Here is a 17200-nt window from a genome sequence, read left to right on the forward strand (position 1 = left end):
GACATTTGCACTTGTGATCAGATAAGGTTTAAACAAAGATCTCCAAAGGTAAAAGGCTGTCACCAAAGCCTCCTAGCCCACACACATACAGAGCTCCTTTGAAATATATTCCTATAGTGAGCTTTTCATTAAGAGTGTCAAGATATGGCTGGCCAGTACATTTGTCCAGAAGGGGGGGAATTTTTTTTTTAATTTCCTTATCGTTTGTTCACTACCCTACACCCTCTCCCTCCCCCCCACCCCAATTCCAGCTCTACCTAGAGTAGTGATTCTTTACATCTAAGAGGCAGATCATCCATTTAGCCCATGTAAAACTCCAGCTGTGTATCAGCTATAATGTACATAGAAACAGTAAAGATAATGAACAAGTGTATTTGTGATCTTAGTGTAGCCCCAGATCCTACAAAGGGATCCACTGACTTGATGAAAACGTGATTCAGTGCAGGTGTAAAGGCCTGGCAGATGGATCCTTTTGCAGAATTGGGGTCTTGGTCTAAGACTTCAGAAATGAGATTTCTCTGCTTTTTTACTTTGCATATTTAAGCTAGTCACGTACATATGACACTATACAAGCAACAAGAGATTTTACTCACTGGCATTTTATCACTTAGAAGCCCAAATAATGGTGAAGGCAGGGAGTAGGAGAGTGCCAACGCTAGAAATACTAAACCCACATAACCAGCTGGTAATTTGAACTGTAAAATACAAAGTTTTGTTTTTTTTTAAAAAAAGTACAGAATGATTGAAGTATTCCATAAGAATCACATTTTAAGTTAAGCGGCTGAAGCCAATAATTTTAACTTCTCATGAAATATATTTTTCAATACTTGCTACTCCAATATCAGCAGTAGTTTTGGGGTTCCCCCTTAACCGCAAATCTATTCAATTCATCAGATTCCATCACTCCATAGACATGTATGGCTCAAGTGTAATCTCAAAAGTAGACAGAGATTTGCCCCCAATCCTGAATGCTGCATTTTAACAGCTCAGAATCTGGGGTGTTTGAAATCTATATCTCAGAGTTCAGTACAAGTGGCTTTGGTATTTACATCTCCTCCAGTGTTTAGTTTTGTTAATAGTAGATTACTACAGCATTTGTACCTTCCTACTAGGTGAATTTATTTTACAGCATGACTTGCCTTTAAGATTTCTTTTTTCCAGTTTAAAAGCTATAATTTGATTTTTTTTTTGAGTAATAAAAAACCTTCTGTTGTTGTTTGCAGTGTTATTGCAGCCATGTTGGTTCCAGGATATTAGAGAGACAAGGTGGGTGAGGCAATATCTTTTAATGAACCAACTTCTGTTGAAAGAGACAAGAGTTTGAGCTACACAGAGCTCTTCTCCAGGTCTTGGAAGGGCTCTCAAAGTGTCACAGCTAAATACAAAGTATGGAACAGACTGTTTAGCATCAGTAGTTAGCATATAGTCTAAAGGGTCCATTAATGTGAAGTAGCTCATTAACACCCTGCTCATAGGTAAAAAAGGTGGGGCAGTGGGTTACAGATTGTTGTAATACACCATAATTCCCATGCCTTTATTAAAACCATGATTTTAGTGTCTAGCAAAGTTATGAATTTAAGAATGTTCTGTCTTTTGAAGGTGATGTCCAGTTTTCCTTTGAGGAGGAGGAGGACGACTGAGAAGTCAGATATGAATAGGGTGACCAGATGTCCTGATTTTATAGGGACAGTCCCGATATTTGGGGCTTTGTCTGATTTAGGCACCTATTATCCCGCAGCCCCTGTCCCAATTTTTCACACGTGCTGTCTGGTCACCTTGGATATGAAGTGATTGTTTTGTGAAAAGTGTCCACCCAATGGTGATATGGTTTTTGTCTTTTGTCATTTTTGTTTGTGAGTTCATTTGAGAAAATAATGACTGTCTGGTTATGAGTTGTTATTGGGGAATATAGTGCACTCAATGAGGTACACCACATGTTATGACTGAGATGCATGTGTAGGACCCATGGATCTGGAAGGCTGCACTGTGGGGGGTATTGATCATTGTAGCCATAGAGATGTGTCTTCAAGTTTTGCTTCTGTTATGGCAAGATCTGGTGCCATTTGGAGTTGATGGGTTCTGGTCTGTGGAGAGCTTACTTCAGATGACCTTGGAGAGATGAGGGGTTGTTTCAAGGCCAAAAAATGGGATTCAGGAAATATTTCTTTCAGGATGAGGTCCTCAGAAAGTATGGGTTATAATTATTTAATGATACCCCATAGGGGTTCCAGTATGGGGCAATTGGTAACTTAAATCTGTCACAACCTATCTGCCTGGGGTGTCAGGTGATCAGGCTGAGGCCGCAGAATCGTTAGGGAAGGAGATGAAGGAGCACACTAAGTGACTAAATTTTAAAGCTTTATTAATAAAATAAAGTAAAATAACAGCAGAGAGTGCTGGGGGTTCCCCACGTCACTCAGAGGAAGGAAGAAAGTATTAGTGCCCCAAGCCCTAACCCACTTTCATACTCACACACGTACTACCCAAAGCTGGCCAAGCCTGGGTGTAATGTAAGAAGAGGGGGAAAGGTGGACAGGAGTTCTGTCCTGTGTATTGATTGTCCAGGGTCTGCTGTTGATCTCCAACCTGCCCTGGCTCTTGGGAGGATTTTTAAGCCCTTGGTTCTTCTGGGGGTATTCCGTTCAGGGACCTCTGTCCCCCATGCTCTTTGTACCAGTCCAAACCAGCTTTTGCAGCTTCCTCGGCTTTCCCAAAACACTTACCGACTTCAGGGATGTGAGGACAGTTATTTTTCACGTGCTGACCTTCGCCATCTCACTCATTTTCGCAGCCCCTGCAATTTTGTTCAGCAGGTCTCCTTTTTCACAGCTGGTCAGGGTTGGAATCTCAGCCCCCTGTCTTTCTTGGCAGGTAGAAGAGAATTTGTTGTGTACAGTGACCTTGGGCTGGAGTCGTCAACTTATCTTTGGGTTTAGCTGGAACACTGAGTTAACCTTCTCCTTTCTCCTCCCCACCTCCCCTTTTGGCCTCTCAACCTGCAAAGAAATTTTTCACTCCACATTCATACTTTGCCCTTCCCAAGATCCTTTCCCTTACATATAATAGCATTAGCAATATATAGAACCCTTGTGCTTCCCCAGGGGACTCCCTGAGTGGGGGGGCAGTTCTATTGTGACAAGGTGACAACTAGGGTTGTGCAGAGACTGTTTTATTTCCATATTGAAGAAGATTCTCTCAGGGTGTTTGGGGGGCCTGTTCCCTGATGCAATCTACGTCTCTGGTGGAACGTCCTTGTCTGGTGAAGGCAGTTTTAAGTGTCATAAGATATGGATCCCGGACTTTCTCTTCAAAGCATATTCTGTGATATCTGAGTGCCTGACTGTAGATAGATTTCTTGGTGTGTTTTGGGTAGTTACTGAATCTGTGAAGTCCAGCGTGGTGATCCGTGGGTTTCTTGTACACAGTTTTCTGTAGGGATCCATTGTTTAAGCCGATTGTGCTGTCCAGGAAGTTGATGCTGGTGAGGGAGTGTTCTAGAGAGAGTTTGGTGGATGGGTGGCGGCTTGTTGAAGTTGTGGTGGAAATCTCTGAGGGAGTTTAGATGAAAATGCTATCCATGGATCTCTGGTACATCATTGGTTTCATGGTGCATTTGTCCAGAAATTCTCTCTCAAGGTGACCCATGAACAGGTTGGCATATTGGGGAGCCATCCTAGTACCCATGGCTGTTTCCATGGTTTGAACAAACTGTTTGTTGTTGAATTTGAAATTGTTATGGGTGAGGATGAAATGGAGAAGTTTGGTGATGTGTTTGGGGTGAATATCTGAGTGTTTATGGTCTTGTAGATATTTGGAGGTAGGCAGTGATGCCTTCATTGTGAGAAATGTTGGTATAGAGGGGGTGACATTCATGGTGGTAAGGATGGTGTTTTGAGGGAGCTTGTTAACGTTGCAGAGTTTTTGCAGGAAGTCTCTTGTGTCCTGGATGAAGCTGACCTTTTGTGTGGTGAGTGGTTTGAGGATGGTTTGCATGAGTCTGGATATTCCTTCAATAAGAGTGCCATGGCTAGGTATGATTGGTCTGCCTGGGTTCCCTTGTTTGTATACCACAGGAAGCATGTAGAAGATCCCTGGGGTGGTTTTGTGCAGGACGAAGTTGTAGAGTTTCTCTTGGAGTTGCTTGAGGAAGGATTTGATTGTATCTTTAAATTCCTGGGTGAATTGTGGTGTGGGGTCTTCTCTGAGTTTGTTATAGTAGGCATTGTTAGAAAGTTGTCAGTTAACCTCATTGATGCGGTCATCATGGTTGCGAATTACGACAATACTCGCTTTGTCTGCACGTTTGATCGTTATCTAGTGGTTGGATTTCAGGGACTGTACAGCTACCCTCTTGGCAGTGGAAAGATTGTGCTAGATATGATGTTTAAGGATTTCACAGTCTATTTTTTTCCTGAAGCAGAAAAAGTGTGGTTTTGTCCAATGTGGGGTGTCCAGTAGTGTTCCCTCTAATTTTTCCCACATATATGTGGAATGAATTTTGTTATGTGCACCATCACCTCCATATTGGTGCACATAACAAAATTAATGTGGCAGGAGGCGGAGCCAAGGGGTTCAGAGTGTGGGAGGGGGCTCAGGCAGAGGGTTGAGGTGCAGGGGAGGAGAGCTCCAGCTAAGGGTGGGGGGATGGTGACAAGGGGCTCAGGGCTTGGGCAGAGGATTGGGGATGAGGGCTTTGGGGTGCATGCTGCCCCAGGGCTATAGGAAGGAGAGAGAGAGGACCCCCCCCAGTATTCTCTCTCCGCTGCAGCACCTGGGTTCGGGGGGGAGGGGGGAGAAGAGGTGCCTCTCCCTGCTGTGGCAGCTCCGAGGCTGGGGCCACGGGATAGGTGCCTCTTCCCCATCCGCGTCAGGTCTGGGCCGGTCTGGGTTGCGGCCGGGGTGCCTCTCCCACCCACAGCTGCAACAGGTCCGGGGTGGGGACACCTCTCCCCCTGCCGCAGCAAGTCCAGGACTGGGACCATGGGAAAGGTGCCTCTTCTCCATCCACGGCAGGTCCGGGCTGAGGGAGGGGAGAAGGAGGAGGGGCACCTCTCCCCCAGCCGCAGCAGGTCCAGGGTGGGCTGGGCTAGGGGCGGCGGGGAAAGGTGCCTCTCCCCACCCCAGCAGGTCCAGGGATGGGAGAGAAGCATGTTTCCCCGCCGCAGCCCTGAGCACCTGAGTGACACTTAATGGGCTGCTGCATGGCCACATGTTTGTGCAGCTTAAAGGAAACTTAAGTGTCCAGTCAGATGATTCTTTTTTTTCTTATGACTGTGGGTGGAGATGTAATAGTGGTAGGTGATTTTGTCACTGTTGTGAAAGAATACTTGGAAGCAGTCAATGGAAGAATTATTCTCATTTTCCCACATGTTAGTATGGTATCAGGGTCTGTGGTGGGGCAGAAGTTTGGTCCCTTGTAAAGAACAGATAATTCAGCTGCAATTAGGGGTACTCTTGATAAATTGATGATGTTGGGTTGTCATACCTGCACGAGGAAATAAGGAAATCGATCAACAGAGCCAGACGTGTACCCAGAAGCCTCCTATTACAAGACAAGCCCAAGAAAGAAACCAACAGAACTCCACTGGCCATCATACAGTCCTCAGCTAAAACCTCTCCAACATACCATCAGTGATCTACAACCAATCCTGGACAACGATCCCGCACTTTCACAGGCCTTGGGAGGCAGGCCAGTCCTCGCCCACAGACAACCTGCCAACCTGAAGCATATTCTCACCAGCAGTGACACACCGCACCATAGTAATTCTAACCCAGGAACCAATCCATGCAACAAACCTCGATGCCAACTCTACCCACATATCTACACCAGCGACGCCATCACAGGACCTAACCAGATCAGCCACGCCATCACTGGTTCATTCACCTGCACGTCCACCAATGTAATATACGCCATCATGTACCAGCAATGCCCCTCTGCTATGTACATCGGCCAAACTGGACAGTCCCTATGTAAAAGGATAAATGGACACAAATCAGATATTAGGAACGGCAATATACAAAAACCTGTAGGAGAACACTTCAATCTCCCTAGACACACAATAGCAGATTTAAAGGTAGTCATCCTGCAGCAAAAAAATCTCAGGACCAGACTTCAAAGAGAAACTGCTGAGCTTCAGTTCATTTGCAAATTTGACACTGTCAGCTCAGGATTAAACAAAGACTGGATGGCTAGCCAACTACAAATGCAGTTTCTCCTCCCTTGGTGTTCACACCTCAACTGCTGGAAGAGGCCTCATCCTCCCTGATTGAGCAAACCTTGTTATCCCTAGCCTGATTCTTGCCTGCATATTTATACCTGCCTCTGGAAATTTTCACTACGTGCATCTGATGAAGTGGGCATTCACCCACAAAAGCTTATGCTCCAATATGTCTGTTAGTCTATAAGATGCCACAGGACTCTTTGCCGCTTTCACTAAATAAGGACACTACACCAGAGAAGAGGATCGTATCACAGACCAGACCTCCCTAATAGCCCAGGAGAGCTTGCTCCATTACAGAACAAACAAAAATTTTGATTGCATATACCCACTTGACAGTTACCACCCCACACCAGAGCCCGTATAGGGCATCATTAAACAATTACACACCATGCTCAATGGGAACTACATCCTGAAAAAAAGTCTTTCCTGAACCCCCTCTTCTGGCCTTGAAGCAACCCCCTCCCCCCAACCTCACCAAGCTCCTCATCAGAAGCAAGCTTCCCGCAGACTAGGGCCCACCAACTCAAAATGGCACTAGACCCTGCCAGAACAACAGAAGGAATATCTCCACTGCTATAATGATAAATACTTCACCACAACACAGCTTTCAAGATCCAGTGGTCCTACACGTGCCTATCACAATGTGAGGTTTACTTCATCCAGTGCACTCAATGCCCCAACAATCAGACAATCACTATGCTGTCAAATAAACTCGCACAGAAAAAAGTGATAAAAGACAAAAACACCATATCACACATGGGTGAACACTTTTCACAAAACTATCACTCCGTATCTGACCTCTCAGTCCTCCTCCTCAAAGGAAACCTGTGCAACACTTTCAAAAGATGGAGCCTTGAGCTTAAATTCATAATGTTGCTAGATACTACGATCAAGGTCTTAATAAAGATACTGGCTTTATGTCTTATTACAACAATCTGTAACCCACTAACCCCACTTTTTTTTGTTCTATGACTGGAGGGGTGTTAATGGGCCACTTTACCTTGAATGGTCCCTTACAATATGTATTAATTTCTTATGCTAAACAAGCAGGTCCACTTTGTATTTAGCTATGACACTCTGAATACCCTTCCCAGACCTGGAGAAGAGCTCTGTAACTCAAAAGCTTCTCTCTCTCACCAACAAAAGTTGGTCCCATAAAAGATCATCTTACCCACTTTGTCTCTGTAATATAGAGAGAGATTCAGAACAGGGCATGGGAGGGAGAGGAAAATGGTCTCAGTGATTCAACAACAATAGAATAAGAAGTTAGAATATTGTAGAGTAGGCTTTGTTCGCTTGTCATTTGCCTTTCCCTAGTTTTATAGGCCAATGGCATGAACAATTCACAATTCTAGATTTGAAGAGCTCAGTCAATTCAAATATTCCAAGATTGCAGCTATTTCAATTAAAACCTCAAAGTCTGTAAATACTCTTCTTACCCAATCACATGCACACGAACCCCCTGCCACTCACACATGCATTATCTGTTCATCTTATCCAGAGACTTTAAATGGAAAAGAATCAGGAAAATTTTGCACTTGGCAAAGTTGCAATTAAGCTTGGTTTTCAAGTTTCCTGATGGGGAAATATAATGACGACATCATTAATACATACCTAATGATTTTGTTAGCAGGCACTTTATTTCAGCATGTCATACAAGCATACAAACAAGTTACATTATCCATCTTAATGGATAAGTGACAAGGCCGAGATAGCGTCTGCAGAACAGACTGTTGAAACAGTTTGTGTGTTTTTACAAGCAGAGGTGGAGCCAAAACAGCTTAGCCCCAAAATAAGATGCTTTTGCTTAGGACAATGTTCTGTCACAGTGACTATTATCCCAAGGACAAAGCATTTACTCATTTTATCTGACAGACAGGGGTGCATGAAAGGGAGAGTTGCAGTCACAGTTTGAATACCTTAGGGAAGGAACTTGTGCAACTGGAAAAAAATTTAAAAGAGCACTGTGGAAATCAAATTACTCTGAATGGCAAGTCAACAATATACAGTATTAAGCTTGGCTAATGCCGATGACAAGCACGTTTGTTAAAAAATCCAATTTATTAGGACATCCATTTTAAAATATTTGAATTAAAGTAATCCATATTGCTGAAGTCATTAACCCATCTCTTGCACATTAAGATGACTCACCTTCTCTGAAACGAACAGTGACATAGTGGGATCCAGAAAGCCTAAACACGCACTTAGTGAAAATCTAGTAAAACAGAGAAATAAAACTTTTGGCAGAGTAACGAGCATCCACAACGAGTCCTTGGTAGCGATTGCATCTGTTTTAAGAGAAGAAATGAAACTGTGTTCTTTTGGTAGCATGGGTTGTGTTTAATTTGATATGCTCATAACCCACTCTCTTGCTTCCAAGATTTGGTATTCTCCCGCTCCCACTGCTTTAAAGATGGTCACCTCATACACAAAGCCTCCAAAATTGGAAGATAGACAAATTAACCGGGGGGGGGGGGGGGGAGGGGGTGGAGGAGGGGAGGAAGAGAAAACAGAACTTAATTTTTCCTATTTAATGCCTTCATCTTAGATTAAAGTAATTGAGCTATTGCCTATTAAGTGAAGCAAAAATATTAAATACAGCCATTTCTCTACAGTACACCATCTGCCATTACATAAAATCAGACTAGATAATCTAATAATTCATTCTGGCCTTAAAAAGAAAAAATAATAAACACATTGTGCATCATAAAACCACATGTGGAAGTTCTCCCTTTTCAGGGATTCCTAGTTCAGACATGTGCTACCAAAACAAAAAAGATTTTCAGTTGTCAAACCAAATTCATAAGTGTATTCATGCAGTTACCTGATCAGGCTTCCTGCACCTTGGATACGAACTCTAGACAAGACACATTTCAGGTGCCATTGTGATGTCTTTTCATTTCTAAATTATGTTCCATTGCCCTGCTCCTGCGCACACTTCAATATGTGCATGATCTCGATGTGTGTACAATGAACTGCTACTCATATGCATCATCTACAAGATCAAAACCTATGACTATTGTATAATGACTTCCACATAGCAAAATTCCAAAGCTGCATAATTCAGAGTATTTATATCCAAGCTATATACATCTTTCAAAGACAGACAAATGGTTAACCAGCATATCCCATCTAGTGGTAGTAAGCAGGATACAGACTCATATGTATGTGTAAAAAAAAAAAAAGAACAGGAGTACTTGTGGCACCTTAGAGACTAACAAATTTATTTGGGCATAAGCTTTTGTGGGCTAAAGCCCACTTCATCGGATGCATAGAATGGAATATATAGTAAGAAGATATTTATACACATACAGAGAACATGAAAAGGTGGAAGTAGCCATACCTTAATTAATTAAGATGAGCTATTATCAGCAGGAGAAAAAAAGGAAAAGCTTCAAAAACAGACTCCAATTAGAAACTGCTGAGCTTGAATTAATATGCAAACTAGATACCATTAACTTGGGTTTGACTAGAGACTGGGAGTGGCTGGGTCATTACACATATTGAATCTATTTCCCCATGTTAAGTAGCCTCACACCTTCTTGTCAACTGCCTAAATGGGCCATCTTGATTATTACTACAAAAGGTTTTTTCCCCTCCCCTGCTGATAATAGCTCATCTTAATTAATTAAGGTATGACTACTTCCATCTTTTCATGTTCTCTGTATGTGTGTGTGTGTGTATATAATCTTCTTACTATATGTTCCGTTCTATGCATCTGATGAAGTGGACTGTAGCCCACGAAAGCTTATGCTCAAATAAATTTGTTAGAACAGGAATACTTGTGGCACCTTAGAGACTTTTTGCGGATACAGACTAACACGGTTGCTACTCTGAAACGTGCGTATTATATACATGTGCTTCCTCTCCTGTGATTTGTTATAGTTACTTACCATCCCCTCACTTGAAGCTTTATAGAAAACCCACAAGTGTTTAGCCATGCAGTTATTATCCTCCAAAGTTATCACGTCTCCAATGTTCCATTAGTTTTATAGTCCAGCAATCTGGTGATGACTACCTTCTAATATTAGGCTGTTCATATTATATGGACCGTTAACTTCTAGCTACCTTTTCTCCCCAGAATGCATCAGGGTTCAAAATACTGCATGCAGCTGAATTCTCTTGTATGTGTTAATTATATCTTGAATTGTGTGGAATACAATACATTGGAATCCCTTTGTCCTCAGTACTGTACGCCTCCAATTAGCCTCAAAATGCTACTAAGCAAAGACAACTAATCATTTCCAGTCCCAAAGCCCAGAGACACATGTAGAAAAATCTCACTGCATTTCAATGCAACAGAGAAAGCTAGCATTTACAGGGATGGACAGAAAACATTTGGTTCATTCCAAGCCACATGCACCCATTATTTTTAGTTATGTTCAACAAGGACCTGATCCTGCACCATTAAAATCAGTTGCAATTTTGCATAAAAGACTTCTTATGCCTGATCCAGCTCCAGGAATCTCATACAGATATTTTAATTCTTCTTGTGTGTAACTATTTTACTAGAGTATGCATTTATCTATCCATCCATCTCAAATTTGAAATACTGAGCAAAGGAAGTGGAAGGAGAAGAGCCTACCGTATTTTGGTAAGAGGTACATGTTCAGAGGCACCAGGATCAGCACTACACATCCTAGCACTATGAAAGGGACTTCATAGCCAAAGGACTGATACAAAAAGCCACCTATAGGTGGGCCCAGCACCAATCCAAGCCCTGTAAATGTTTCAAGACAGCCCTAAAGAGGAGGGAGAGAGAGAGAACAAACATCAATTTTTGGGTTCATCTGAATTCTTCAGCAACAGTCTGGAGACAAAAATCACTTCCTATGAGGAGCATTCAGTGTGATGAGGTTGGTTAGATAGAAGTGAGGCTCTGTCATTGATCAAGAGCTAGAACAAGTCACAACCATCAACCACCACCTTCACATGCAAGGACAGCAAAAGGAGTCTGAAAAGTTGTCTAGGTAAAGGAATCTGATCCTCTTATTACAGCACAGAGAGGACAGGACCAAGTATAGTTCTTACTTTTTTGGTATTAGCCACTCACGTACTGCCTAACATACCTGGTTCCTGGGGCAAAATACCTCCATTGCTGTTCCATATACCCAGTACATCTGCAGGGATGCCAGCAATGAAGTGACTACATTTCCCAAATACAAAATTACATTAGAACCTGAAGGGGAGAACTTAGTAAGCATATTGCAGTAGATCATCATCAAGTCACTTCTTTGGGGCTTGGGTGAAAAATGCCTTAAGCTGAAGCACTTTTCTACCTATATACAATTGGTCAAGTTCAGCCCCTGCATCTATCTAATGAAGTCTATCAAGTCACAAAATGGGTATGTTTGACCCACTAAGTCTGGTTTCTTTTATCAGATGCTACCTCAAAGAATAGGATGAAGGGGGCCTATGTGGACTTAGTCTCCTCTTACAATACTATTAGTCTCCATTAGTTACATCAGGGGTAGTCAACAGGCGGACCACAGGCCAAACCCAGACCACCAAATGCTTTTGAATGGACCCAAAAATCTATTTACTTATCATATGTTTTATATTTTCTCTGGAGTCTGGACCGTGACCAAGAAATTTGGATTTTGACAAAAATAATTGACTACCCTTCAGTTACATCATTGGATCAGCCTATACTTAGGCTAAGAAATGTTCGAGGGGGAAAAAAAAAAAGAAGAAAAAAAAAGGGAGTCGTTAGCCATAATATCCACTGGGAAGTGATAGAACAGTGACAAGAAAACCCACATAAGGGCATGTCTAGACTAGAAAGATGTACTGCTTGCACTATATGGGTAATGCTTTCACCAGTATCATTATTCCCATGCAGGAAGGAGAAAAACTGCCCTGGTAGAAATCACCTTTACACTAGTATACCTGTGTCTACACAAAGGCTTTTGCCACTATGACTATTTTGGTTAAAAAAGGCCACCCATAATTAAAATATGGGTAAAACTTAAATGTATACCAGACTTGTGTCTCCACTTGGTCTCCTTTGAGTTAATTGGCTCACACACACCCAAAAAATTAGGATTACTTCTATCTAATTGAACAGCAGCACCAATTCCTACTCCAAGTCTCCAGCCATATCCATGTCTTAGATCCCTCCTCCCATTGCTACTGGTTTGCTGTTTTTAAAGCAAGGGCACAGGATTAGTATCATGCAGGGTTTGGTCAGCACTCCCTCCCTTCTGTCTACTCCTAGTGAAGCCATCACCAATGCAGCTGGACACAACAGCATAGGGCACTTCGTAACAGTCCCACTTAGGGTGGCCAGACAGCAAGTGTGAAAAATCAGGACAGGGGGTGGGAGGGTAATAGGAGCGTATATAAGAAAAAGGCCCAAAAATCAGGACTGTCCCTATAAAATCAGGACATCTGGTCACCCTAGAATGGAGGAACCTTTAGAAGAAAAAAAAAATCCCAGATGTGATGGTTTAACTTCTCGCTGAAGCACCTGGTTAAAGCGGATTTGATCCTTAAGCAGAAAGCTGTAGAATAAGCCAGACCATTTTCCTTTGTTGTGTGATGTCATATGACATATGGAATTCAGTTTTCATGAAGACTAGATTAAGTGGTTGCATTTTTAAAAAGCTTTCAGATTGTATGTTGTCTGTCAGTATCCTACCCATGTTTCAAAGAAGGCCGGTAAATGGATCACGAAAAGAACAATCAAAAATCCCTCCTCAACTAATCCTCAGAAAGACATGAAGGTTTTTTTTTGTTTGTTTTGTTGTTTTGTTTTTTTTTTAAAAAAAAAAACAAAACTCCTGCATATGTTACTGAATGAGCTCAGTTTTACATCCTCATTCCTTCCATTGTTCCAGGACTTGCATAACTTTTATTGCAGTTGAATCATGATTATTCATCTAGGGATATATAGTTTTGTTTTTAATTCAAATTAGAGATTTTTGTCAGGCTTTTTAAGTTTGAGGAGCTCATATTAGACACCTGACATGATCTGTAGGGTTACAGTGGCTGTCTGGTACGCACAATGCACAAAGATGTAGGAGAGTCATTAAAACACTTTTATTCTGGACGTTCGGCCATAATGTGTAGTTCTGTACATACCATTACTGTAGCTATGTTATTGGGAAAAGCCTTTGCAAGAATAGAAAATGAAGCTGTCACTGCTGCAGCAAAGCCCATGGCATCCATCGCTCTAACCAGAAAACACAAACCAATGAATACTGGCCCATCAGGTGCTCTGTCCAACAGACTGAAAGAACAAGGAAACAAAACAAAATGAAATAAAACAAACCAAAAAGATAATAGCTTTAAACAGTATGGTCTAGTGGTCAAAGCACAGGGCAAGTCACTTGCCCTTTGTCAAATGGGAATAACTCTTACCTATCCATCACAAAGAAAGAGCTTGAAACATTTAGACACCTAGCAGGCAATGCAGGCTCCCCCACCTCCATCAGAGTCCAAGGACAGTGTCCTGATGAGAAGCTCAGTTCCACTTTCACTATCAGGTGCTGTGGAAGGTGCTGTCCCAGGACCTGCTTAGGTGCTCCAGCTTTTGCACGTATTTGATATATTAGAAGCTCCAGTATCTCTAGTGTATGTCTATACTGGATTGTAAATCCATGCTAAGACTCAGGTTTGAGTCCAGACCTCCTTTAGCATCCACACACAAATATTCTGACTTGGGTCAATAAGCTCTCAGACCCAGGTCCTAGGACATGGGTGGAAAATTAACACGAGATAATATATGGAAGAGTCAATTTTGGCTTATGCGCCAATGAAATGATTAGTGGGGGTAGCAGCATGTAACTGCTAAAGGCGAAACACATGCCAGCACCCTTGTGTCAACCCCTACTCCCAGCCGCCACATTGAATTAAAAATGGATTCCGGGAAGTGAAAACAAAAAGTTAAGCAGTTATGATGAAATTTTTTTACTAAATATTCAGCCCCTCCCCTTGTGTCAAAGATGCTTTATGGAGATAAAGAGCCTTTTACTGATAGTACATAATGCCATACAAATCGGTACCATTAGACCATGCCAAGCTGACTGTCCAATTACTCTCAGCTGTAATGGGGGAGAATTTATAGCCCACAGGTGCCTTACTAACTGTCCAAAATGCACCTGGGGTTGTATCTACTCCAGGAGTCCTGTATTAGGAGTCCAGAAAGATGTCAGGAAAGGGGGGTGCTTTTCAGTCCCTTTTACTGAGCTATGATCCAAACAGGGGAGGGGTAAAAAGTTATTTAGGCTATGGATGCCCTATGAGGAATCCAGGCTGTCCTTGGTGTGTGTGAATAGTCTGTGGGTGCCATATAAGGAGTCCAAATTGACCTGGGGTGTCTGTATGTAACCATGGGGGCTGTAGTGTAAGCTTAAGCTGCACTGGGGTCAGTGCAGGACTGCAGGGAGCTTGCAGGGAGGCTTCACTATCTGCAAGTGAACTCAGCATCCTGTTGCTTTCCCCACAAGTTTTCCACACAATCCCATTTGCTGATGGATTGCAAACTTTTCCCGGAGCACAGACTCCAAACGGGTGGTCACATTTCAGTGCAGGGCATGCTCATTAGGGCCTCCTCTGTAGGCCCTTCCACTCGTAGATGTACTGGCCAGGCACTATAAGTCTAAAATGATTAGAAAACCATAGGTAGTAAACCATGACAAGTGGTCGCCCTTCTTCCACCACAAGGGAAAAAATGGACTGGAATGTTAGAAATAATTTAAATTGATTTTGTAAATCAGACCTTATCATAACGTGGTTGGTTTCTGCTCAACTCTCAACAGTATCTAAGAATAAACCCAAAGTATCATTTTTGACCTTGACTTTTGCTACAGATGAAGTCAAACTTCTTTTTGAAATACTCAGACAATGTGTTCTTTCATTTGTCTTGCCAGCCCTTTCACCTCTGCAGGGCAGTCAGTCAAACAGGACCTTTTTACGGGTCAGGGGAGGGGGCAGCCATATGCGGCTACAGAGATCAAGGAGGAAGCAGGAAAGAAGAATTGATAATTGACACCCTGGATAAACCAGGTCATCAGCAGCAATACCAATGGGATGAGGACATATGCCAGGCTGACAGAGAGAGAGGCTGCAGCACAGTAGAAGAGATTGGCAGTATAGTTTCTGGAGCCGAAGCAACACTTGAGGGAGAAAAATCAAGTGCAGCAGAAAGGTTAGGGAAGCTGCTTGTGCTCAGGGCAGTGAGACTGAAGGTTCCAACCACAGTTACATCTGTACCTCCTGCTCCTGTCCCACACCCTGAGCCCCACCACGCTATTGTATCCTGCAGCCCCAGAACCCTTTGGACTATTCTGTGATCGGGTGGTACATGCTACAAGGCATGAAGCCCAGTTGGAATGGGCACGTGTGCCACATTCATTCTTCCAGTCCTGTGAAGCAGCCAGTGCATACATGACACACTAGAAAGGCCAAAGAGAACCGGGGTGGGAGGCACTCAGGATTGGTGAAACAGAGCTGGAGTTTTTTTCTCTCGGAGTGGACAGGATTATGAGTCAGTTAGTTAGCCACCTGTCTCAGCAAGAGAAAGACCAACTTAGTGGTGCTGAACTGGTACCAACTCCCTGTCTCACCACTTTGTTAGCCACCCAAACAATCTCTGGAGAAGCTGTGCCAGCCTTTACTGTACCCTGCAGGTTAACATTGTAATCCCCATGCTCCCTAGAAGAGGGTTCCCTGTAATATCCAGATCCTGTCACTAGACACTCGCAGAAATTACCAAGTTGGCTGTCTCCAAAGAGAGCGTACTCATCAGCCTGTTTTTCAGTTCAAGATTCACACTTTACTAAGTATAAAAGCACCGAGATAAATTTATAATAAACCCAAGAATAAGCTTATTGATTAAGGCCACAGACGTAAGTGAAACTGACTAAAATGGTGAAAGGAGAACTGGTTACAAATAAGTATAACACTTCTCAGAGACTAATCAAAACTTTCAACAGGTGGAAAGCTTTGCCTAAGCTAAGTTTCTTGCCTACAGCAACCTCTCAGCATCACCAGCCTCAAGGCCAGGATCTAACTTTCATGGAAGCAAAAAGCACTGTCCATTTTGTTCCCTCAGTGATGGGCAAAATGTTGTTTTATTTCCCCAAGACTCATTGTTTTGATCTCGGACACAAGACAACCTCCTGGGCTTTAAGTCTCTAACATCATCTTATGCTGATTACTCGTTTATGGTTAAGCTGATTGCTTCCCTCCCTCTCTCTGAACTTTACTCTTTTGTGTTTCTGGCTTCCCTATTTACTCTGCAGCAACGCTTCTCTTATCTAAGCTAAAGATCCCTGTAGCACCCCAAAATACCGTGGGGTTTGCTCATCAAGTGGGTTACTACCAGAACAATTGTGACAAGAAAGTGGGGAAAGGGATGTGCTGAACCTGTGACATATGAGGGTGGCAGCTTGGAAGTGTTGCTGGACCCAGTCTGCCAAGTCCAGGGGCATATGAGGGTGGCAGCCCAGAAGTGCTGTTCGACCCAGTCTGCTCAGGCTTACTCTATTCCGGTGCAGTACCTGTGGCATACAAGGGTGGCAGCTTGGAAGTGCTGCTTGGCCCAGGCTATTGAGCCCAAGGACATATAAGGGCCAGCTTGAGAGTGCTGATTGACCCGGTCCACTCATACTTGCTCTGTTAATGTGTGTGTGCTCATCTGATTTTGGGGCTGGTGGAACCCAGCCCTGGGGAACCTACGTCCTGCAGGATACCTCCACTGGGAGGGGACTTGCAGAAGGGAGGAATAGAGCGCCATATGAAAACAAGTGACACAAGCAGTACACTAGAATGACAGAACCCCTGCCCCCCACACCCCCAGAAGAGTAACCCTAATAAATGAGCATACCCCAAAGTAATGGGCAAATCTGGTAACAAAACAGCCCCAGTAGGATTTCAATCTGTCAAAGGCACACTGAACCACCATTCTACAGCTACTGAAGGTGTAATTAACCTTTTTTGCCAGGCCTTCTGAGATCAGGGTACTGTTTCATAAG

The 17200-nt window shown here is 43.0% G+C and overlaps 1 protein-coding gene across 1 annotated transcript in view; it reads right to left on the minus strand.

Annotated features, from left to right (window-relative positions):
• Window positions 1–17200, minus strand: part of LOC144262123 (MFS-type transporter SLC18B1-like) — a 38839-nt gene that overhangs the window by 10937 nt on the left and 10702 nt on the right. Inside the window, exons 5-8 of the mRNA XM_077811758.1 lie at window positions 13305–13452; window positions 10807–10963; window positions 8373–8509; window positions 594–695 (exon numbers count right to left, since the gene is read on the minus strand). Of these exons, the coding sequence (XP_077667884.1) occupies window positions 594–695; window positions 8373–8509; window positions 10807–10963; window positions 13305–13452 (544 nt within the window). The remainder of the gene's footprint in view (window positions 1–593; window positions 696–8372; window positions 8510–10806; window positions 10964–13304; window positions 13453–17200) is intronic.

This window comes from Eretmochelys imbricata, chromosome 3, assembly GCF_965152235.1.
Source record: "Eretmochelys imbricata isolate rEreImb1 chromosome 3, rEreImb1.hap1, whole genome shotgun sequence".
Lineage (NCBI taxonomy): Eukaryota > Metazoa > Chordata > Testudines > Cheloniidae > Eretmochelys > Eretmochelys imbricata.